The sequence below is a fragment of the Lynx rufus genome, unplaced genomic scaffold, assembly GCF_022079265.1.
Source record: "Lynx rufus isolate CCGP_SWC_20201006 ecotype Redwood Valley unplaced genomic scaffold, mLynRuf1.p SCAF_18, whole genome shotgun sequence".
In the NCBI taxonomy this organism is placed as follows: Eukaryota; Metazoa; Chordata; class Mammalia; order Carnivora; family Felidae; genus Lynx; species Lynx rufus.
In genome coordinates this window covers 13,127,553-13,153,786 of record NW_025814832.1, presented here as the reverse complement: position 1 = coordinate 13,153,786, position 26,234 = coordinate 13,127,553, and the positions used below count along the sequence as shown (strand labels likewise).

The 26,234-nt window shown below is 35.2% G+C and overlaps 1 protein-coding gene across 6 annotated transcripts in view; it reads right to left on the bottom strand.

Moving 5' to 3' along the window:
* BCAS3 (BCAS3 microtubule associated cell migration factor) overlaps window positions 1-26,234 on the bottom strand; it is a 616,861-nt gene that overhangs the window by 275,563 nt on the left and 315,064 nt on the right. For all 6 annotated transcript variants that reach the window (XM_047080915.1, XM_047080917.1, XM_047080916.1 and 3 more), the window contains 2 exons: window positions 25,158-25,323; window positions 23,121-23,221 (listed from right to left, as the gene is read on the bottom strand). In XM_047080915.1, the coding sequence (XP_046936871.1) occupies window positions 23,121-23,221; window positions 25,158-25,323 (267 nt within the window). The remainder of the gene's footprint in view (window positions 1-23,120; window positions 23,222-25,157; window positions 25,324-26,234) is intronic.

The following is a 26,234-nucleotide window of genomic DNA, read 5'->3' as shown; positions in this document are numbered from 1 at the left end:
CCCATAGCAAAAAGTTAAAAAAAAAATAGGAAGAAAAAGAAAAAGAAGAATCCTCTTCTTCCTCCTCCCAACTGTCCTCTACTTTCCAAAGAAAGTGATAAAAATACCAAATATATATCTATAAAACATTAACCCTGAATCCTGAATTCTTAAATAGAGATTGTAAGAAGTGTTCCATTACCTTACATTCACTAAAAAATAGTTTTCCAATAGATCTGAAGCATTCAGAAGATTCACAATATAAAATACAAGTCTGGTGGGATGATATTTTCAGCATCAAATAAATATCCTTCCCTTTCTCTCACTTTTATTTGTGTTTAAAAAATTTTCCCTAATCCAGGTCAGAAGAACAGTCACGTTCACTACCTTAAGGAAGCAATGACCCACGAAGTCACAATGAAAAAAGAATTCAAAATGTTGACCCTGGGACAAGAAAAAAAAATTTTAAGTATGATAATAAAGAGGGCACCTTTTGGGATGAGCACTGGGTGTTGTATGGAAACCAATTTGACAATAAATTTCATATTAAAAAAAAAGAGTAAAGCTTCCATGTTCTCTAACCAGCCCATTATTAGGAAAGATTGAGATTTGAGCAAGAGTGCCATAAAAGGGATAAAAAGAGAGTCCAGTCCCCAAGGAAGGGTAAAAAATGGCAGAATCCTGAGAGTTTTAGGGATAAAACATCTGTGAAAAATCGTATCTTTATTCTTGAGTAGAGTTCAGGGGAAGTAGCAAGAGATTCCACACGGTGCAAGAGAAAAGGAGGTATGCACATAGTGTGTCTACACAACCAAGTCTATGATAACCTCTCCAAGTTCCCCATGGATCAGGTGAGAATAATATTTAGTATGTGTCCAAGAGTAATATGGATGAGATCCAGAGAACTGACAGGTATTTAGAAGGCTTGGAAGTAGAAACACGGATGAATGCTGCAGAGACCTGTCTGAACCAGTAACCAACGATCAGGCAGGGAACTGGAACAGCCCAGTGGTCATGCTAAGGATAAAATGTCTCCAATTCTCCTATCTCATATCTTTGCACTCTGAAAGCCCTATAGAATTTAGATGCAATTTTGGAGGGGGTATAATTGACTGAGATTAATTTTTTCCACATATGTTAGAAAGAAGGCACAAAAGAGAATTACAGGAAGGCAGTTTTTTTATAGAAAAAAATTAAGCTCTGTATCTCACAAGCCTAAGTTTAATGGACCAACATACACACCTTCTATATAAAGAAAAATGTTTAGTATCTTCTGCATTTGCCAACTGTTCTTAGATAATTAATAAACTTGGGGTGGGAAAAGACTATGGAATTTTGAAATAAAAATCTCTGCCATGTTCCTTCCCTACCTTTAGAATAGTAATTTAAGACAAACCTATCCATCTAACTAAAAAGGATACACTACCAATTTACTTTAGAGAATACAACTTCAAAAGTACTGCCTCTACACACAGGCATGTGGTAAGTATAGATCAACAAGCAAGAGCAGGATGAGCAGATCATTATGAGGTAACTGTGAGCCAGACTTTGTTTATATTGTGTTCTCAGGAAAGCAGATCATGCTTCTAGTGAGTAAATAAATGCTAAAAAAAATCACGACGTGTATTTTGCTGTCTTAAGTGATATATGGGTGTGTGTATGTGTACATATGTGTGTGTTTCTATGTACATATTTATATATTTTAATATGTGTTTATATGCAAAGCAAAAACAAATCTGCTGCAAGGCCGACCTTTGCAAATTAGTCCTGTTAATCTAAACCCAAAAACCTTCCAAGTCAGTAGAACAACATGAGTAAAATTATGAACAGAAAGATTAAATGCTCCTTTGATAACAACCCTAAGTCTGAATCCCACATAACAAAATTCTCAATATTATAAAGTGGTAAATGTCAATTCATAATATAACTTCTCAAATATATAAATACTTTGCATAAGTTCTCTGGTTTTCAATTTTTAGATGTCTTCTGCCCTGTAACACAAGGATCAAACAGTACAGAATTTTTACAAATTATCCATACAAAATACAGTATTTCTGCGTTAGAGATAGTTAAAAGTATTGCTTTAGATTCTGTTAAACTATAAATACAAAGCAGTAAGCGATTCAAATAATAACTAAGTGAAAGTTATAAACATTGTGTTAACAGACATCTAAAGACACTCTTAAGTCTTCTTGTTAACATTGAGTAATAGAATGAATATAGACTATTACTTGTAGGTTAGGGTATGTAGGATTGAATCAAGGTTCCAAAAATGAGTTCTAGTCCTGGAGAAATTTAAACTTCTTGACATTTCAGGGTGTTTTTGCCAAAACAATAACAGTATATCCTCAATTCCAAGGAATCAAATTCTTTCTAAAATATGCTAAAAGTAACAGCTAGATCTCAGTAATCTAGATTCACCTACAAAATATCCAGTCTTCCAATTAGAAGGTTGAAGATAAGTCTTCACCATTAATATATTGAACATATTAGGGCAGGTAATTAATTTTCTTAGTGTATTGGGCATGGTTTAGATATTCAGAAAAAAAAAAAAAGTCAGATCTCCTAACTATAGAGTTTACAACAGAGTACCCAGGGTCTAGGTATTCTGTTAAGATGTTGGAATAAAAGGAGTAATTATTTGCTCCCAGTACCATGTGCTTTTAAAACAATGAAAGAAAAAAGATTTGGCAATGCATATCAAAGTAAACAGACCAACCACTTACAGGTTATAAGCATCCTTTTTACATAAACTAACACAAAGCATAACATTGAACAATAAGCAGTGATTATGTATGAAGCCAATGAAGGAAAATCTATTTGGTTCTATTCTGTTCTTGTTCTACTGTTCCCTACATTTCTTGAACTCCCAGTAATAAATTCTTTTAGATGGAGCTCTGGAAGCTTCAGAGGACATAGCTAATCAACTACAGGTGCTGCTGCCAGTGAACTCCACACTCCCAACTTTAGAAGATTTTAAAAAACTATTCTACTCCCTGAAATGAACCTCAACGCTATTGGAATAGAGAAGTCTGCTTCTCAAATAAGGGGCAAAATGCTAATCTAAATGGTATCTAGTTTTTTATATGAGATACAATTCTCTGGTTTAGCTCCTGTTGAAAAACCTAAAATGTGTTTGTAACCTGAATATATAAATTTAGAAACAAACTTAGAGAGTCTTTTTTAATGAAGAAATGAATGTGGAGCCAAAAGGTTTTTTTTTGGAGGAGTGTGAGCTGGGTCATAGCAGCAGCCGTATGGGCAGTGGAATAAAGTATTCTTCGAAAGACTCAAGACCAAATGCAGCTTGTTTCCTACTCCCTAACGTATCCCACCCCCCTACCCCATCCTCCACAAACAATAAAACCTTCACCATGCTGAAGTCTTTAGTGGAGACCTGAGAGGTGAATAATGTTGTGCCGGCATTATTTGGTCCTTTCAGTTATTTAGGGGAACAACATTCCTTTTTCTAGCAAAAGAGAAATTTGTGAGTTAAATGACATCATGTTGCCTTGAATGAAACAGCTCTGGCTCAAAGTTCACCCAAAGGCCAACAGTGATAAACTCTCACCGAAGGACAAACTTCAATATATTTTTGGTACTTATTAAAAACAGCATTTATATAGCAGCCATACAATAAGAGAGGGCTCTTTACCAAACTCTGTTTCTGATCAGAAAGCACTTGGGATCTGAGGAAGAAATGCTGCTTAGGAATGTACTTTCCTAGTACAGAAATCAAAATTTGCCTTTTAAAAAGAAAGGCTCAAAAGACAATCTAAAAGCAAAGTGGTCTAAGGCATTTTCCAGTGAACAAGCAATTCACAAAAGAGGAAATACGACAGCCAACAAACACATGTAAACAGTAGCAATCAGAGACTTGCAAATTTAAACAAGTTAGGCTTTTATACTATCAAACTGGCAAAAATTAAACCCTAGTCTTTTAAAATAATTTTTTTAAGAAGGGAGAAGGCTAGGGGCACTGGGTCGCTCAGTTGGTTAAGCATCTGACTTTGGCTCAGGGTCATGATCTCAAGGTTCATGAGTTCAGGCCCTATATCAGGCTCTGTGCTGACAGCTCAGAGCCTGGGGCCTGCTTTGGATTCTCTCTCTCTCTCTCTCTCTCTCTCTGCCCACTTCCCCTCTCAGTCTTTCCCTCTCTTTCAAAAATAAATAAACATTAAATTTAAAAAAATTAAAAAGAAGGGAGAAGGCTCTCAGGTCAAAAATGTCACACCTAAATACATTAAGAAATGGGAAACATTCTTACTCTTATTAAGGAGGCAACTCTCTACTCAAGTCTAGAAAGAAGTTTTTTCTCTGATTTATAAATGTTTCCATTTAAAAGTAAATTCACTGAGTTTCATACATAGAGGAGTTAAGCAATAGCACTATATATTACTGACTATTCTGTTTATTAGGGGCCATCTCTTGTACCAGAGCAACAATAGTTGAAGTGTTACAATACATAAAATGGAACAAGCTTTACCTACGTTATATACTAAACGGATCAATGATTTTCCTTGCACCCTGACCCTGTGGTACCATAGATGTTCTCTAATTAATTATTAAAGTTTTCTAACAGTCACTCATTGTACATCTCTGGTTTCACTTTCCTTTTATTCCACATTCCCAGAAGAACAGTCACAGGCAATATATAATTAGAAAAATGACATATTCTCATTGCCTATGAGATAATAGATTTCACTGAATAACTGACAACACTGGGTGCACCTCTTCCTCGCCCTGCTCTGTCTCCTTTTCTCTACCCCCAAAGTATCATATAATATTCCCACAGAAGACATAAACTAAGGAGCTTTCATTTGTTATTCCTGCTGCCCTAACAGTCATTTGACATACAGCATCTGGACAAGTTAGACCTGGAGGTAGTCTGAAAGGGTTCACAATTTAGTTTTGCTCACCATACCCCTAAATATCATAAAATGAAGAGAAAGAAGAAAACATGGCTTCATGCTATCAGCAAGATCAGGTATTCCACTAAATATTTCAAACTGACCTAATATACTTCTAAGAGCTAAAGAGACTGCAACAATCCTTTCAAAACATCTGCAACTAAGGTCAAGGTGGAGTTTATTTACCTGGAATGATGCACACAATGCCTATTTAATATGTATTATGGCAACTCAATTCTTAGTTTGACTACATTATATATACATTAAAACAAGAGCAGGATAGCTTTAAAAGTCCACCCTTACTATTTTAAAGGATCATATTATGACTACATAATACTTTGCTTGGAGCTTACGGATAACAACTTTGTCTTACCATGGGTCACGGAATCTACCAAGACGTGTAAGTCTGAATAACAACAAAACCATTCTTATCAAAGTTCTCCTTTACAGAAATGTAGATTACAAGGCATCAGTTATAGCAACTGCCTCCTGGGAGGGGATGAGGATGGCTGGGCACAGAGACAGAGTATTTTTCATTTAACATTCCTTGATATCTTTAAAACTGTATTTACCATGTACCTATTTAAAAATTGATATTTATAAAAAGTTGTGGAACAAGCACACTACAATTGATACGGTTAGTGCAGTCAATCCAAGAAGTCCAAGAAAGGAAAACATAGAAATCAGTTGCATACCAGTGAATGATGGAAACCAATGTATGAAACAAAAGTTGAGCTTATTGCATAATGAGTCATGCATTTTCTCCCCTATTTTCTTAGGTTTAGTGATATTTTCTTTAAGGGGGAACTGTGGAAGTGCCTATACACACTCATATAGCCATTTATCTCTCCATATATAGCCATTTATCTCCATATATAGCCATTTATCATTATCTCTCTATTTACACACACACGTATCAAATATAGGACCAGCTTTTAGCAACTGCTCAAGGACATGTGGTAGTATGTGTTTCTGTTGAGGAAAATGACTGTTTGCTGGAAGCCAGGTCTGCCAATGTTAATTCTATGTAGAATTATGAGCTGTAATCCTTCAATAATGGCAAATGTATTCTTACAGGTAACCATGTATGCTAGATGCATTTCCCTCAGGAATAATCAATTTTCCATTCTAAATTCAAGGAACACTAAAATAGAATACCCTTTGCAAAGAGACTAAGATGAGTAGAGGATTTGCAGAAACTATTGTGAACTAATGTCTTGAAGGTAAAAAGAAAAAACAAATCACTGTTTTTGCTCATTAAACTGAATTCAGTCATCAATGTACCAATTTGTACAAGTAGGCAACAGGCTAGTTAAACTTACTGTTCTTGGTCCCATCTCTAATGGCATAGTTGAAGAGCAAACACTCTAATGTCATTAGTCCAGCCCCCACAATAAAGTACAACAAACAAAAATAAAGGAGAGACAGTTGTTTGTAAATGTAAAAACAACAAAAATCTTTTTTTTTTTTTTGCAAAGAATTAACGCAGTCTTTTCCATGCTTCATTTACTTACTATCTAGTTACATATTAGGAAAGTCCAGATCATTATACAGCAGGAAGAATTAAGTACAGATTTTCTCTTGCCTAAGCAAAAGAGGTGAAGTTCTTTTGGCATGGAGAGTTAAAAGCTTTTAGACGTGGAAGACGTCAATGTTTGCAACCTATGCTTAAGAATATAATAAAAATCTTTCCAAACAATCATTAAGGATCCATGATGTATTCCACACAATAGAGAAACTACATGTTCAAAATTTTACCTCTAAATAAATCAGAAAATTCACAGAACCAAGAAAATGGAGGAAAGAATGAGACAGAGAATTCTAGCCTACAACAACCACAGGGTTTTCTCTCTTTCCAAATGTTTCCAAGAAGAACAGTTTCCAAGGCTTGCTCTCCCCTCTACTGCTCCACAGTGTAAAACTACTGGAAAGAGTTACTTCCACAAATCATCATCACTGTATAAACTATCTATTCTGTAATGGCACAGTAGTTATGATTCTTTCAACTTTATCATTAGATACACACTCAAGTATTTGTAGGTGAAAAGATACAATAGTGGGTGGGCTTTATCATAATACTTTATCTGCCATACATTAAAAAAAAAGATTTGGGGGAACCTGGCAGGCTTAGTAGGGCATGCAAGTCTTGGTCTCGGGGTTGTGAGTTTGAGCCCCCCGTCAGGTGTAGAGATTACTTCAAAATAAAATCTTAAAAAAAAAAAAGATTTTAAAAAACAGAGGAAACAAGACAGGGACAACGCTGTTAATTGCTGAAGCTGGGTAATGGGTAGTTTCATTATACTAGTCACTGTATTTCTGTGTATGCTTGAACATTTCCATAATAAACATATTTAAAAGACTTGTGTGAATGTTTGAAAACAACTGAGAAGACATTTCTTGATCTGCAGACTGACAGAGTCATCTTGATTCTTCTCTTGGCTGGCTATGAGATATGCGAAGTATTCAGAACTATGTTGTTTTCACAAAGCACTATATGTATGAAAATCATTTGTTAGTTCCTTTAGCTCTAGTTTACTATGTAACATTTAATGTCTAGTCTCTATAACAAACTGAAATAGTTTGTCCTTCCTCCTCTTTCCTTCTCTTCTCTATTTTCCTGCCTTCTTTTTTCCCTCCTTCCTTTCTCTTTCTCTTTCTCTCTTTGCTTTCCAAAAAACTTTTGAAAATCACCTAATTAATATTATATGAATACATGTTTATAATAAACTTCAAAGAACATGAAGTAAAAAAAATGAAAGGCTTACTGGAAATAGTGAACAGTGATTTTAATGATAATCTTGCAGAAAATCAAATGTTCTTCTGGCTTTTCAGAAATCTTAAGGTTGAGGGTCTTACCTTTTAAGTAAAAATTTCAGAGTCTTAAAGCAACCATTACAAAGGACCTTCAGGGTAAAGCCTTTTAGAATGCAGTGGATGCCAAGAAAAATCTCACTCCCTATAAAATTACTAAGGGAATGAAGATACTCAAAACAAAGAAGTCTAGGAGAAATTTTCAATTTGCATCAATAAATTAGAATTGCTAAGTAAAATTTCTTTCCATAGCTTTGAAAATGCACACATACTAGGATAGAGCCACACTTATCCAGATGACCACTTAAGAACAGAAGAGATATGATTCAGCACCAATGTTTTATCTTCACTGCTGTTTGTTAACAACAAAGCATCTTTAGCCATGCCATCTGGTAGTATCTTAGTCATAAAGCACTTCGAATTGAGAGAGGCAAGAAAGACATCCAGAGAGAACAAGGATACTATTTCTATTAATACCAACTACAACTAACAGCTATCTCTAGTGAGTTTTTATTCTATCCAAGATAATGTGTAAAGCTTTTTGGATGAATAGCCTTATTTAATCTAATTAACAACAATCTATAATGTAAGTATTATTAACTTCCCATTTCAAAAGCCCAGAGAGGTTATTTGCCCCAAATCACTAGCATTTAGTAGAAATGGAATTTACAACTGCAAACTCCAAAGACCAAGTTCTTAATCTCAAGCATAAACTGCCTCAACTCATCATGGCTTTACCTAATAGGTTCTTTATTTTAAAATAAAATTTTCATATAAACATATAAAAGATGTTTATCCTCAAATATCAACTGTTCATTGATTTAGTCTCCATGATGTCTGTGTTCCATGTCTCCTTAATTTAATGTAATCATTTTATCATCTTAATAAACATCTATGTATCCTGATCTGAGTTACCATATAATGCTATCAAACAATGGAGAAAAATTACCTTGACCAGAAGTTCACAACACAAGGAAGTTACAGACATTCAAGGGAGCTTTACATGTAGTGACAGAAACAAAGAAAGTACTTTGGGCCACAACTCTACATTCTCTATAATACCCTTGAGGAATTAGAAGACTTCATGTTAGAAAATATTGAATTGGTCTTATACTTAAAAGCCAACTGACATAGCCATGGAAGGACCACTGGCACCTGGAATATAGCGTTGGAAGGCAGCAAAGTGCCCAAGAGGAAGAAAACAAACAAACAAACAAACAAAAAACAAAAATAACCACTAGCCTCAAAATACTCCTTATAAACCTCAGTCTGACCCAGACTTGACATCCTATAAGAGTGATTCTGATGTTCTTCATGTGGTCATAAAATACAAAGAGAGCATAGTAGAAAAGGCAAAGAAACCAATGGTATAAAAGCAATGAAGGCAATTCAGTGTTTCTTGTCTCTCCACCAAGTTCCACAAAATCACATGGCAAAATGCCTCCTGTCATATGACAACAATAAGGAGAACAGATTCAAACTGGAAAGAGACAATCTATGGCATTCACCCACCTCCCTTATGCCTCGGTCACTGGATGGTTACCTTTAGTAAGACAGATCATGCGAAAAATTTTTTTCTAAAAAGGAGAAATTCAGTGATGATAAAAAGCCTATACAACATCAAAGCTAAAGTAAAGCTTTGACTTAAGCGAGAACACACATGCAAGATGGACAAATAGAGATATAATCAAGAACTGAGCAGAAAGGCTCAACTACAGAGGCTGCCCAGTATTTTCCACTTTCTTGGAGTAATAACTAAAAACTATTTTACAGTCAGTAGAGCCTGAGACCTATAACACAGCAGAAATTATTATTTTTGTCTCAGTTAAAGGACAGTGGGTAAGAGCAGCCCTTTTATTAATGGCAAAGAAGTGTAGATACACACATAAGCAACACTACCATAAAGCAGAGATTTTTGTTTTAACAAAATCCATATTTATGTGATTATATTTCCTATGGTTGAGAGCAGCTATAATTAATGGATTTCCCTCCTTCTCTTAATGCAGCCATTTGTCAATTCAAATACAGAATGTCCAATCAATTTTGATGTATTTAGTAAGCAATTTGTCAAATGGTGCTATAATCCGGTTAATATATTAATTCTTGTCATGGAGAGAGTTCTGACAACTACAGTTGACCTTTAAACAAAGCAGGGGCTAGGGGTGCCAAACTCCCCACAGTCAAAAATCCACATATAACTCTTGACTCTCCCAAAACTTACTGCTAATTGCCTACTATTGACCGGAAGTCATACCAATAAACAATAAAGTAAGCTAGAAAAAAAGAAAATGTTATTAAGAAAATAATAAGGAAGAAAAAATAAATTTACAGTACTGCTATAAAAAAATTCACGTATAAGTAGACCCATGCAGTTCAAACCCATGTTGTTCAATGGTCAACCATAAGTGGTTTTCTATAACTGGTTTGGAAAGAAAAATCTGTACTGGGTCTCACAGGTTATTCTTGGGAGATAACACCTCTATGTCCCAATATCTGAGAGCATGCCATAGCACATCACTTAACAGGAAAACTACTTTGCCAGAATAAAGATACCTGGGTTCCACTGGACAATGTGGCTGATTCCTTGTAATCAGCTGGGTTTCTCTCAATCCCTGTGTGTCTCATATGTTTTTAGTAAAGTTAGCAAGCCAATACATGTGACACTAAACACAAAATAAGTAGGCTTCTAAGAGAGGAACAAGGCTTTACTAAGGAAATGCATGCATCTTAAACTTAAAAAGTACTTCTATAAACATTTTCCTCTATTCTAAAATTTTCTGCATATGAATTGCTAAGGAAGTAGTCTCAATCTTTTATTTTCCCTACCCCAACATTCTTCAGGCAAGAACTCACCAGTACTTAACACACACAGTGTACTAAGGCCACACAGTTAGTTACTGGTAGTCAAGCTTCACTTTACACGGTGTGAAGCTCTGGACGTGACAGTTTTTTTGCTTTGTAAATATATTTCATCTGCTAATTACTATGCTATCTCCATCTTTTTCCAGGTCTATCTATGTACTAGGAGCCAGAGATAGAACAACTAGATGTGCAAGGATTTCTGGTCCGGGGTCCAAGTTCATATCACAGAAGAAATCTGGACTATAGTAACCAAGAAAGGGTCAAATCCTTTCTCAAACTTTTCAACTGGGAGATTTAACCACTACCAGTTTGGGCAAAGCAGAGGACTAGAAGACAGGTTTTTAATATGTCACAGATAACTTCCAGAGCACCTGGGTATATTTGGCAAATAGTTTCCAAATATGATAGCTCTCTCCATGCACTACATCCAAATCTCTATATTTCTCTATCAGAAAATACAAGAGTAGAGATGAAGGCAAACCCCTTCTAGAGAACAAAACTGAAAAATATGGCAACAATTTTTTTTGAATTACAAGAAAAAAAAGGAAAACTACACTTATCTTCCAGACATTAGAATCCCCTTAACCCATTTATGAACCATGAAAGAGCAAAGAGAAAAAAAATTGCCAAAGTGACTTGGCACAAGGCTGTGTATTTTAAAACCTAAAATGTGTATTGGTCCTCCAGACTACCAGACGTCCCATTGTTGCATGTGTCTGCTGAGAAAGGTGCCCTATGTGTCAGAAAAGCACACTGAATATTTTTCAATGACCCAGGGGGCAAAGGTCACTTATTATAAATGGATAATGAGACCTAATGCAGTGCTCTGGGTATGGACAAAGAAAGGGTCTATCCATAGCCCCTGGTGGATTGGTCATTCAAGCTTTTATTTCCTCTCCACACTTAATGGAGTCAAACAATTGACAGAAATTCTATAGAGAAGGCTGAAACTGAGAGAAACAACTGTATTCTAACTCTGATAGACAGACACAAATAGCGACCCTGAAATGGCGCCAGAACTCCTGTTACCACTAACATAGCAGACAGCTGTAGCATTCCCCCTAAATTCCCATTTAGTCATTTGTTAGCAATTAACCTTACTGATGGAAGTGATGGCACATCAAACCACAAGCTCCTGCCAATATCAACCCATTACATTATCGCAGGTAAGCAGACACAGATCATTCTGCTCTAGCTCCTTCTTTTTGAAGAAAAGAAGTAAACAAATATCCCCATACCCTCCACCCTATATTCCCACTAATCAACTGACAAAATGAACATTCAGGGATATCAGGGTCTGAATATATGAACCTTAAACTCAGGTGGGATAGTATAAATGACATCAGAAGCCAAGGTACTCATGGACTAGAGGCTTTGTAATCTACAAATTATTTTTCTTTAACCAATCAGAATCAGTGTCCTATCCTAGTCAAATCTACCAATCCACTGATAATAAATAGTAATAGTGTCAATGAAAAGGAATGTATACTCTAACCTGTACCTGAAAAAAGGAAGTCATAAAACAACCTAACAAACATTAAGATACTAGTATCACTTACAATTCTGTAAAATAAGGACATTTAAAAATACAAAACAAGGGGGGCATCTGGGTGGCCCAGTCAGTTAAGCATCCGACTTCAGCTCAGGTCATGATCTACAGCTTGTGAGTTCAAGCCCCGTGTTGGGCTCTGTGCTGACAGCTCAGAGCCTGGAACCTGCTTGGGATTCTGTGTCTCCCTCTCCCTCTGCCCCTCCCCACTCATGCTGTGTCTCTCTTCTTCAAAAATAAATAAACATTAAAAAAATTAACAACAAAAAATAAAAATACAAAACAGCCCTTTAAAAAAAAAACTTTCCTTTTGTTTCGTTTCAAATTTAAGGACAATTAAGACAGGAAGGTGGACTGACATGTAAACTATTTTTTTCCCCAAATGGTAAATGCTCAAGCAAATGACAGGAATGCTAAGGTTCACTTCAGAATGGAGTATATAGGTCATTACATCGTAACAAACAGGGCTTCTGGTTGAAACATCTCGACAATAAATCAGCAGTGACAGAAAAACCCAAGGAACTATTCCATAAATGTGAAGCTCTACATAAAGATATGGGTATCAATAAGAAGTATATCTCCCAGAGACACAAAGAGAAAGAAGAAGGAAAAAGGGTAATCTAATCTAAACTATTCAATCCATAATTTATCAAGTTTGCAGATTGTTGATGGCAGTTTCCTTTAACTATTCAACATCTTTACATTGAAGAAAAGGTATTTAATTTCATAGTGTTCCCCAAGTTATACAACATATATATGGCTAAATTCGGGGTCAATATATATTAATCTTGAGGTCTCTTGAAGAAAAACACTCATCTCACTAAAATTATCTATGGAAGGACATGTCAAGTTGATAAAATTAAGTACAAATAAGAGAAATCATCGAATACAATTCAGTCTGAAGTGGTTTCTTAACTACCTCAGATATTCAGACCTGGATAGAGCAGTATGACACACCCAAGGACCAACAATAGACTATAAATACTCTTTAAATAAGTCCTACATTACAAGTTTCCTCTACAAGAGAAAAACATTTCTTTCTTCCCCTTCCACCCTACCCACTCTTGGGCAAATATTTATTATGGACAATGCAAGGAAATATCGTTGAGTACCTCCATCATACTTGGTACATACCACAGCAGCAATGCAATCCAGGATGTTAAGTTAAATCCGATGTCACATTCAAAAGAGAGCAGCTCAGAAAAGCACTGCATATTTAATTGCTTTTCCGAGGCACTGACAATGACCATAGGAGATAAGACCAGTGATTTTTTTCCTTTTTGTATCAATATGTTCAAAATATATCACCACTGTATTGTAAAACCAATAAAACAATAGGATAGTAAAATTCTAAAATAACTTCATTCTGAAGTCAAAAGTATGACTTTATATTACAAGGGAAAATATTTGCTATTTCTATTTTCATGGTTATAGCTGGTAGGACAGTAGTACAAAATCTGTTGGGAATCAGATCTCTAGATTCTAATCTTAAATACACTGTTGACTTGTGATTTTTATACTTTTATATGTAACATAAATCTCAATACTATTTTCAGGTACTATCTCCTTCATTATATATAAAGACTAAAATAAAAGTGCTACTGAAGTGTAAGAGATTAGTAAAGCAATAACATGTTTTGAAACCATACATACCAAGAGAGAGCCTAGCTATTCAAAAGAAACTCAGAACTTAGTTCTCTTTAGTATAATAATAAACTAAGATTTCTGTCAAAGCAACACTATTCCTTGAAAGTAATGTTCCAGTTGGAGCTTTTAGAGTGATTTTTAGAGTGAATACCACCTTCTTACCTGTCGTACTGTCTAGAGAATCACAATGCAACCTTACTGCTTCTTTCTACACTCTTGCTGGGATAAGATTATTTCATAGAAAGTGTACCTGCATTACCAATTACATCCAAAAAAAACCCCACAAAAAAAAAAAAAAACAAAGAAACAAAACAAAACTCAGAAGGGAGCTGCAACCTGTAAACACACATATGGAAGTTTTGGGGTTATTTCTAAAAGCCTACTGAACATTACCACAGGTACCAATACAGAAGCCACAATGCAATCACCAATTCTCTTTCCTACTCTAGACAACATAGTTCGGTTAATGTCGCAATGAATGGCATAAGCTATTGCCCAAGCCAGTCATCCTTTCCTCCTCACTTTTCTTCAGTCACCTTACATAGTTCTAAATCCTAGAGATTTAACCTCCTCAGCCACTTCTCTCCAGCCCCACTAATAACTAACTTCTTTCTTCTTTGAACTTTTGTACCAATTAATTCATGCTATCAACATAGCACTTATCACAATGTGTTATAGTCACTCACATATATCTTTCTTATTTGCGTTTATGTTAGAGGCAAAAAGTAAAAAGAGTCAGAAGTAAAACTGCAGAAGTGGTGTAATGCAAGATAATAATTAAGATAATACACAGGTTTCAAGCAACTGAAGCTTAAAAAATAATTATGATCATACATTACCACTACTGGCCACATAAGAGAGACTTGATTTTCATTATCTCCTAAAATAACTAAATTAGGCCTAAGCAAAAGGCAATTTGGAACCCTCCATAATAAAGCTTAAGAATAGGCATAGAAAGAATCACATTTATTACAAGTAATATGAATGCATCCTAGGAGTAAAGAACAATCCACCACTTAACAACATGAAACTGAAGATGCCCAGCATCTTATCAAAAATCATTAGGGATATAAAGAAGCAAGAAAACACACCCCAGACCTAGGAGAACAATCAATCAATAGAAAAACCTCCAAGAAACACCGTAGTGGTAAAAGGAAATAGAACCCTGAGATTCTAGAAGAGCTATTATAAAACAAATGTTCCATACGTTCAAACACATACATGATGAGGAAAGAAATGAAAGATATAAAAAAGATCCAAATGGGACTGCCAGTGATGAAAAATATGATACCTGAAATTTTAAAAATATGTTGAATGAAATTAACAGCAGATTAGGCCAAGTAGAGTAGAAGACCTAATGTATTTAAATATGTAGAGGGGCACCTGGGTAGCTTAGTCAGTTGAATGTCCAACTCTTCATTTTGTCTCAGGTCATGATCTCATGGTTTGTGAGATCAAGCCCTGTGTTGGGCTCTGCACTGGTGGTGTGGAGCCTGCTTGGGATTCTCTCTCACTCTCTCTCTGCCTTACCCCCTGCCAGCATGCATGTACACACTCTCTCAAAATAAACTTTTTAAAAGAGGTAGAATACTATACGAAATCAGAGAGAAAAAGAAAGAATTTTTAAAAATGAAAAAAATTTAGTAAGCTGGGAAAATATCAGGTGGTCAACATACATATAACTGGAGTCACAAAAGGAGAGAAGGGAAGTGACAGAAAAAAATATTTGAACATGTAATTCCATAAAAGTGTTCAAATTTCACAAAAACTATAAATTCCCAAATCCAAGAATCTCATAAACCCCAAGCAGAAGAAAACCACCCCATGACATCATAGTTTAATTGATTTTTCCTGTTTTTTTCTATATTTTCTATTTCTTCTACTGTTTTTGTTTTCTGTTTCACTGATTTCCATTCTGATCTTCATCATGTTCTTTCTTTTGCCTCAATTTATTCTACTTTTTCTAGTTTCTGAATGTGGAAGCTGAGGCCATTGCTTTCAGAACTTTCTCTTTCATAACATTAGGCATTATTTAGTCCTATAAATTTGCTCTTGAAAACTGAGCTGGTGCCACCCCATGCATTTTTTTCTATTTTTCTTTAAAGTGTTTATTTTGAAATGATTATAGATTCATGAGAAGCTGCAAAATAATATAGAGTAGTCTTCTGTATAGCCTTCAGCTAGTTTCAAAACCAGTAAATTGCTATTGGTACAATCCACAGACCTTATGCAGATTTCATGAGTTTTGTATATTCAGTTTTACATACACTCATTTTGTGTAAGGGTATGTATATGTTTGTGTAGAGTTCTATCAAATTCTGCCATGTGTTAATTTGTGTGACCTCTACTACAATCAAGATACAGAACTATGCCATCACTACAAAGATCGACCTAACCCTTTACAGTCATGTTCAATATCTTCCCTTCTATTTTGTCTCTAAGGCCTGGTCAACACTAATCTGTTACTCATTTCTAGAATTCTGTCATTTTGAGAACGTTATATAAATGAATTCTTTTTTTCTCTTGGTGCTTTTAAGATCTGTAGTAAGCAAACTTCTGAGACTGGCTTTCTCACTTGGCATAATGTCCTCGAGATTCAGCCAATTTGTTGCATATATTTACACTTCAATCCACTTTTTTTTTCTTGAATAGTATTCTAAGATATGGATCTTTTCTGTTGTAATTTTCATTCAGTTTAAAATAATTTCTAATTTCCCTTTTGATTTCCTCTTTGAACCATGTATTATTTTGAAGTATGTTGTTTAGTTTCCAAATATTTCTGGATTTTCCAGAGATCTGTTATTCATTTCTTATTTAATTCTATTGTGATCAGAGAATATATACTTTGTATGACTTGAAAGTTTTTCAATTTATTGAGACTTGTTTAATGGCTCAGAATATGGTCTATCCTGGTCATTGCTGTGCACTTGAAAAGAATGTGTATCATACTTTGTTGGATGAAGTATTTCATGTAGTCTGATATTAATGTAGTAACTCAGGGTTTCAAGTATGTTTCTCCTAAGCAGAATATAGTTGGGGCTTATTTTTTTATCCAATTTTAAAAACTGATTTTTTATTACAACATTTAGACCATTTATAACTCATATAAGTACTGATATGCTTTAGGGTTACATCATCATGCTTATCTATTTTTATTTCCTTTATTTCCTTTTATTTTCTTTCTTGGTGTAGGTTGCTTTTGGTTTCATTATATACATCGCACGCATTTCATTATATACATTATATAAATTTAATTATATACATCAAAGTTTGCTTTCAAGTGATATTATACCACTCAAATATGCTATAAAAGCCTTAGAATAGCTCCATTTCCCACATTCCTGGCCTCAATGCTACTGTTGTCATACATTTACACACACACACACACACACACAAAGACTACAATACATTATGTGTGTGTGTATTTTAAAGACTACAATACATTGATACTATTTTGGGGTTAACAGTAAATTTTAAAGAGACAGAAATCATTACCCCAAAACCCCGCATATTTTGTGTTTTAACCATATTCAGTGTTCTTCACTCCTTTCCATCTAGTATCATTTTTCTTCTGCAACTTCCTTTAACATTCCATACAGAACACATCTATGGCTGATCATTTTTTAAATTTTTTGTATATCTGAAAAATATGTTTATTTTGCCTTCCTTTTGAAGGATTTTTTTGGGGAAGGGGGACAGAATTCTAGGTTAACAGTTGTTTCCTTTCAGTACTTAAATCTGCCATTCTTATCATTTTTGTCTAGGTATGTAACATCTTTTTTTTTTTCTTCAGCTGCTTTTAGACTTTTCTCTTTCTAAATGATTTTGAGCAATTTGATTATAATGTACTTTTTGGTACGGTTTTCTTCAAGATTCTTGTGCTTGAGATTTATTGACCTTCTCAGATCTGTGAATTTATAATTTATATCAGATCTGGACATTTTTTGACTATTTCTCTTGTCATACAACCCCTCCGTCAGGGACTCTGCTTTCAAGTGCAGGTTATCCTACAGCTCAGTGAAACTGTTTAAAATACTGTTTTTACTGTGTTTCATTTTGGACAATTTGTCTTGGTCTATCTTCAAGTTCACTAGTATTTTCTTCCATGATTTCTAATTTATCTTCAATCTTATCCAGTACAACTTTCACATGTAGGCTTTCTTATCTAGAACTTTGACTTGAATCTTTAAAATTTCCCATGTCTCTGCTTAACTTTTCAAACATATGGAACACAGTTGCAATCACTCTTTTAGAGTCACTATTCCTGACCCTGTGTGAGCTCTAGGACTCTCTGGTGGTTGTTTCCTTGGCTTCTGGTGGTTTCCTACAACCACCAGTACTGTGCAGAATACTAGAGAAGGACCCTCTGCAGATGTTCAGAGTTCACATTCTGTGCAGATCCATTCTCTCTGATGGCTTAATCCAGAGAATTCTAGTTAGGAGTTAGCAAACAGTAAATAGGTAGTGTTTTGTGGGTCATTATTACTCAACTTTCTGGTTATAATTTTTAGGTGGCCAGAGACAACATATAAATGAAATGGTATGGCTGTTACAGGTGAACTTTATTTATGATAATAGCTCATAATACTTTGCTGGTAGATGCTCTTCCTTGGTCTTACTGGACTCTCAGCTCTGTGTCCTCTCTCTGTATTCCACTTGGATCCCCCCTTGCCCCCCCTCACTGCAGCACAGCCCAGAAACTCTTTCAAGGCAATAAATGGAGGCAGTTGTAAGGCTTGCCTCGTTTGTTTCCCATCTCTCAGGAACCACTGTCTTTCTCTTTTTAAAATGTTTATTCACTTTTTGAGAGACAGAGACAGAGTGTGAGCAGAGCAGGGGCAGAGAGAGAAGGAGACAGAGAATCTGAAACAGGTTCCAGGCTCTGAGCTGTTAGCACAGAGCCCGATGCAGGGCTCAAACTCACGAACCGTGAGATCATGACCTGAGCCGAAGTTGGACGCTTAACCGACTGAGCCACCCAGGCACCCCAGGAACCACTGTCTTTCAATACCTGGTATCCAGTAACTTGAAAACAGTTGTTTTATATATTCTGGCTTTTGTTGTTGTTTCAGAAAGAATGGTACAACCCAAATGGAACTTTGAGAAATACCCAATAAAAACATTATTTTCACACACATAAAATTTTAAATCCAATTGAAACATATATATCTAAAGTATATATGTTTTAACCATTTTCTGTGTTTCTCATTCCTTTCCATATGGTGTCAAAAGTTCTCTCCACCTTTCCTATAATGCTTGTAAAGGTAGAGGAAAACAATTATATCCCAAATAAAACAGAGAGAGATTCTATGGATCCCAGTTACCTTTCTATTGTGTATCAAGGCTATGTTTCTGTTGAATGATCTCCTGTTCCCATTTAACCAGGAAAATTCAATAAGTTTACAGAGGAACTTCTCACATACCCATGGATTATCTCAGAAAGAAGTTCAAAGTCTGACCTCCCCCCAATAAAGCTAGTTAATGTCAGCAACTTAAAAATACTGCTGCTGCCAAATTACCTGAAAGAAAAGGAGGAAACATTATTTTTCCCCTAAATAAAACTTTCCCAAATCAACTCAGTAAATCCTATCTTTAATTTATAATTTGGGAAGCACTGAAGCAGACTAAAGAAAAAGCTATTGTCTATTTTGGGGTCATATTCAAAGCAAAATGATATTTGTTAGTCTCTTCTAATGCTTATCTTTGTTTTTGGCAAAGTAATGCACTGAAATAAAGTGCTTATTTCAGAAAAGGTAATTACAGTATGCAATTTTTTTGAAGGGAGAAAATTTTTTTTGTGTTAACACAAAAATTACTAATTTCCTCTGCTATAATCTTTTTATAAACTGTTCCCAAGATTTCTTATGACCAAAGCAAAACATTTTTTTCATATTAGATTCTTGACTTTTACCTTTACTGAGCCATACAGCAAGATTAGATTACCAACTGTACATTCATTTTACACATTTAAATTAATCAATGTACTCAAACAATTTGAATTTGCTGATATTTGACTTCTGTTTTACTTACTCAAAATGGTAATTTCCTATGGTTCAACCTAATAACAAAGAAGACATCTCCACCTCTGTAGAGTAAGGAGCATTCTAGTATGATTCAATTTCTGATAGACCAAAATGCCTCAATTTTGCATCATTCCCATTCAATTAATACAGGTGGGAAATGTGACTTACAGTTAAGAACACAACATTTGGAGGTTTTGCTTCCTTCAGTTCAATGTTAGGTGAGAAGTCTTTAGTGTTTCAGGCAAGTTTCTTTTCTCCTCCCCCATCAGTCACCCTTTTGCCACATATGCAGAACTTTGTTTATCAACTAGCAGTGTACTTATTATGATTACAGGGCTGGAAGGGGAGTGGGGATTCCTTGCTAAACATCCTGCTCTCCTACTCTCTTCTCCCTGAGACAAAGTCTCTTTCCCATTTCCATTTACATCATACTTTGTCTACTATTATTATAATTTCCGGAGTTTGTACAAGTCTGCTTCACTTGATTCACAGATCCAAATACAACAAAGAAAATGTGTGTAACATCTGAGACGTTTGCAGTAGAGTTTTCCTCCAAATGGTTATATCTGAAAATACTTTGAGTAATATATTTATCAATTTTTCAAATTGGCAAATAACAGGTAATTTCCAATATGGTTAGGTAAAACAAAAGCTTCCCAGCATCAGGTATGGTATCCTTGTGTTTTAAGAGGTCACAACATCTTCTCAAATGGTTTAACTAAGAGGAATTGGAGAGAAAGCAAGAGGGTAATAAGAATGTCTTCTTAATGAGGCTCTAACTTGCATAAAGGAGCCAACAGATGGGCAGGTAAAGACATTCTCTCTAAACTGGCTCCAGCATTGCTTTTACCAATTGTTATTTCAGGCTTTTATTCCTCTGACGCCGATGTCCATCTTTTGCATATTTAATTGCTTCAGTCCTGTAATACACGGGCATGTCCAAGGACTCTCAATCAAACAGACTTTCTTTGTGTAAGAAAACAGGACTTTAAAATCAGGCTAATTCTGTGTCACTACCATCAGTGTAAAGAAGTAGTATAATAATTATTACAAAAATACTTATCTCCTAGGTGTTTTTATACCCTATTAAATTATATCTACAGTGACATTTCACAAAATCAGAGAAAACAAATTAATTATATTCGCCATTTGGAAAACAGATATTACAACATGGCCAGTATCGCATAGTCAGCATAGGTATTTCATTATTAACTCTCTGAAGTCTATTATTTGGAATTCAGTACTTTTGAGACAAGAAACAAAGATAAAGAGTGATGCTTAAACTGTTTTACAGTTTTTACAGAACTTCAGCATCCCTTCATTGACCATAATAACATCTTTATTAAGAGCAAGTGTTGTTATTAATATTTTACACTTATCAAATTATTGAGAGGTGGTTTGGTACTGGAACTCGGGCCTCTTTATCCTTGGCCTAAGCTAGTCCATCTGGAATGGTCTAACATGAAATGCATTTATATTACATATTTTAACTAGAAACTGTAGAATCATCAGTGACTACTTTCTTACAAATTATCTCTAATTCTTTTCTATTCCAACTCTGCAACATCTCACAGGTTTGTCCTGTCTTCTCTGTAATACAGACATAATTAAAGCCATCTCACCTTGCTCCAGGGTCACCGAGCCTCCACACCCCTCCCCTCCTCTGAACCTCCCATTACAACACTGTGAGAGCGATCTTTCTAAAATGCAGTTCTGATGGTGTCATTCCAACGCTTGAAAACATTTGGTGGTTTGCTACTGCCTATAGTGGTAGTTCTTAAACTGTGCACCTGGGGATCTCTGTAACTCAAAGAATTAGACAAAGGTGTTTACAGCTGTTAAAATCAAGTAATGTCAATCAGCTTAATTTGCCAGGACACAAAAATCAAGGGACAGAGCTGCATTTGGTTTATGCCCCTATCTTTATCTTATATATCTGGGACTTGTTACTATTTGTCTATGGAACACAATAAATGACAAAATATCAGAATAACAAAACAAAGAAAACCATTATTAATTCTGAGTCAACTCTTCTTAATTCAACACTATTTTCACCACTGTTGAGAGGCAGGGAGAAAATGTTCTCCTGATTTTCATGTGATAATAAAATTACACTTTTTTCCCAATTCAAATGATAAAAATTAAATACATGCTTCAATAACCTAGAACCTAACAACTTTTATATATTCTGCTTCTTGAACCTGAAAATGACTTACCACACCCCCCTGTGAGGGCTTTGGCAACTAAAGTCATTGCCCTCACAGTTCACTAATATACCCATCTCATTTTATTTTACTTCTTTATTAAACGCCTGTCTCCTGCATTAGTGAAGCAACATATTCTTCATGTTAAATCACAAGTGCCTGACACACAGAAGTCACTCAGTAAATACATGCTGGAAGAATCAGTGAGTTCAATTTTATAAGAGAGCAAGGCGCCAACTATTTGTTACAATTATGGAGTTTCAGAAATTTCAAGGAAAGTCAGTAAATTTTCTGTTTCCAGTGTAATATGTAACACATTATAAACATAAAATAAAATAGGTTTAGAACTATTTTACTTCATGCTGCATAAAACGGCCAGGCAAGATAGTAAGTTCAATACAACAAAACTCCATTAAAAGCATGTCAATGTTGATTCTTTAGGAAGTTTCTTAAAAACGTACAGTGCTCATAGCCATCAAGTGAAATTAAGGATCCAGTCAATTCTACAAAATTAAGTTATAATTGTAAAGAATTTTTAATTCTATGAACATAAACTGGATAATAAATACTAAATTGTCTTTCTATGTCTCCCCTGCAAAAAACGCTGTTTCCAGTTCACTGTACATTTTTCCCTTACGTGAAAAAAGACCGTGGATCAATCTCTATAAATGTTTGGGCTTAGATATGAAAGTAAACAAATAAATACCCCATGGAGTTGCAATCATTGCTTCATTGTTCCAAGTAAAATCCTACAAAAAGAAAAACCTGCTGATACTTTCACGGTGAGAAGTGCTTTTTTTTTCATGTCAGAAACAGATACCAAGTTTTATGAAGTTTATTATATCCTAGTATCCTAATTAAAAAAAAAAAAACTCTGGAGACCATCAGATATACCCCCCATGAACTTATATAATTGCAGGAGTATATCTCATGGCCAAGTAATATGAATAGAGGCATACTTAATGTGTGCTAAAGCTTATGGTTTACTTTTATATTAAATTTCTTATTTGCCTCAATCTGATTGTTTACAGCCTATGGGCCAGTGGTCATATGCATGGCTGCATTAAAAGTCAGCATTTTAAGATGAAATCTCAAAATACCGTATGGAAAATAAAAAACAATGAGAACTACTTACGGCCAGCAAGCAGGAACTGATAATACTGGACTGCATCGGCAGCGAGGAGCAGAGGGTGGTTTGCATTAAATGGTGGTTGCAATTCATTCCATTGAGGAGTTCTAAGGAAACAGCAGAAGAATATTAATATTTAAGCTTAATAGATGGGATGTAAATCACCATCACTGTCACCACTTATAGACACTGATATAAACTCACACTATCTTTGCAATCATTAAAATGAACTTGTTGGAATGCTGAAACCTGAAATACAAGGTCATCTGCTTAAAAAGAATAAAAAGGTGGCAGGGAGTCATACAGTTAAGTAGAGCTGATATTAGTTTAATGGCAGAAGACCTACTAATAGCATAGACAAGACATTCAAAGCACTGGACAGAGAGGGAGTGTAGAATTCAAATGTCACAACTAAGTAGTTCTAATTTTACTTAATTTTGGACAACTGTTAGGGCTCACTATTCAGAATACGTGTATATTTTAAGATAAAATAAAGCAGGTAAAGTGGTTTTTAAAAAAAACACCATGCAGTTAAATTAATGGTTGACTTATTACAGACCTAATTAGTATTTGAGTTCCAAAATAAGCCACTTATGTCAACGATAGTGCAGTAATTTTAATTAGATCTGCCTGCTCCTAAATAGCTTGATAAATAAGATATTGATCAGATCAATCTAGTCCAGTAAAGTAGTAGTAAGAATGCTGGAGCCTCCCAAAATCAATATAAGAATATTTTAAATGTCAAAAGGAGAGGCTTATTTTCAGATCCATTTTTGTCTGTTTCCTTCCATACCTGTCAGGACGAATTTTTTTCTGCCTCTTCTGTAACACTGTACACTAAATTGAACAGGTATTATTCTAGATTTTATTTCTCCCTCTTTAATACTTGCTTATAAAGATTCTAATGATCACATACTTTTTAGAAGGACTCTGACTCTTAATAAACATTTCTACAGTGCTTAGCCATTATATCCTGGGGAATCACTTTAAAAGGAAACCTTCCAATCTATTTATATTAGTTTCCAGTCCCCTTAATGGCTGTTCCAATGTACTCTCTATTTTCAGTGAACGTGAGAATGGAAACAGAGGAAGCATAAAGCTCTATCTGTGAGACAGAAAACAACCCAAGTCCTAGAAAACATAACACGAAGATGCAAGGACAAAGTAATTCAAAAGGTGGCATACAGTAAAGACAACTGAAAGCATATGATCACACAAAAACTTGTATGTGAATGTTCTTAGCAGCATAATTCATGACAACTAAAAAGCGGAAATGTCATCAACTGATGGATAAACAAAATGTTTAAACAAATGGATACAAAATGTGGTATATCCATGCAGTGGACTATTATTTGGTCATAAAGAGGAATGATACATGTTACAACATGGATGGACCTTGAAAACATTATGCTAAATGAAGAAAAACAAATGTAAATGGTCACATTTTGTATGATTCCATTTATATGGAATGTCCATAGTGGGGAAATCCAAAGAGAAAGTAAATTGTGATTGTCTAGGGCTGAAGGGTTGGGGGAAAGTGGGGAGTGACTGCTAATGGGTACAGAGTTTCTTTTTGGGGGTGATGAAAATTGATTGTGGTGATGGGTACACTACTGTAGGGAAACCTACTGAAAATTCAGTTTAAATGGATTGTATGTACATTATATCTCAAAAAAGGAATTACTGATAAATGCAACAGCAGAGATGGATCAAAATAATTTTGCTGGGTGAAAAGCAGTAAGACAAAAAAGAGTACGCACACTATGATTCCATTTATATAAAATTCTAGAAATTATAAACTAACCTCTAGTTGCAGAGAGCGGTGATTGCCTGGGGTTCAGTGGGTGAGGTTGGGATAAAGAGGGGCAGGAGGGAAAGACAACAAAGAGGCAAAAGAAAACATTTGGGGGCAATGGATATTTTATAATGTTAATTATGGTGCCAGTTTCACAGACGTATACGTATGTCAACTTTATCAAACTGTACATTTTTAATATTTTATACTTCAATAAAGCCACTAAAACAATGGAAAGAGGTACTAACCTAACCAGAGTCCAGCTGGCTCGAGGTGATGTCATCACTTCCAGTGGGGTGTCATCACTAATCTTGGGGGCAGTGCTGAGTGGTCGTGGCTCCATCATGTGCTCCACTAAGGTCCCATAGCAGCTAATAATGTAGAGAGATTCAACGACAACTTGTTTGGACTGATCTACAAACAGAAAAAGGGAACCTGGTTGTGTGATAATGGCATAAAAGTAGCACAGCATAAATTTTATAAGTTACTGACCTTTCAGAGGCTGAAAGAGACCTTTCTGAGGCTGTTGAGAGAAAATACAGCAGGAAATTTTTTACATGGTGCCTGCTCCCTGCCTAAAGGTTGCCTCTTGGAAGTAGATGCTAGTGAATATGAGAATCTCTGTGCTATCAAAATATTTTTAAATCTTAAGCAATTAATTTCAAGAATGTTGAAAATATACCAAAATTCTAATACAGTGAAACAATATTTCAGTTTTTTGTATTTGTCTGCAATGTAATTTGTTCCACATTACAAAAAATGAATGACATCAGGTGGGACAGGGAAGGACTGACTGGAAAGGAACATTGTATGGACTAAGTATTTAGTTACAAGGGATGTACTAACTCAACTGCATGAGAGGCTCTCTGTATGCCTAAATTAGCCTAACTTCTCCTCTACTTTCTCTCAGAAAACTTTGTCTTTTAAATTTGGATTAAAATCAACAAATGAAAAACATGCAAGTCCTCCCCCTCCCCCCAAATCCTCTTTCTTCTTTCCTCTCCATGGGATCACTGGCCCCTATAGTAAATGAAGACCATTCATACTTTAAGGTCAGGTGCTGAATATGGATTTAATCAAATGACTTTATAAGGAGTACACATGTCCTCACGACCAAAACAGGTTTAGTCCTCTATCTTGGGTTTTACAGTAAACCTAGGAGCATATAAAATCACTCATGAATGCTGGGTGGGTCACCTTATCTCCATGCCAGAGGAATCAATTACAGCTGATTTGAGAAAATGGCTAACGACCAGTCAGTCAGACATAAAGGAGTAGTAAGTTAAAAGGGTAATTAGAACAGAAGGGAGAAGCATTTGAAATCG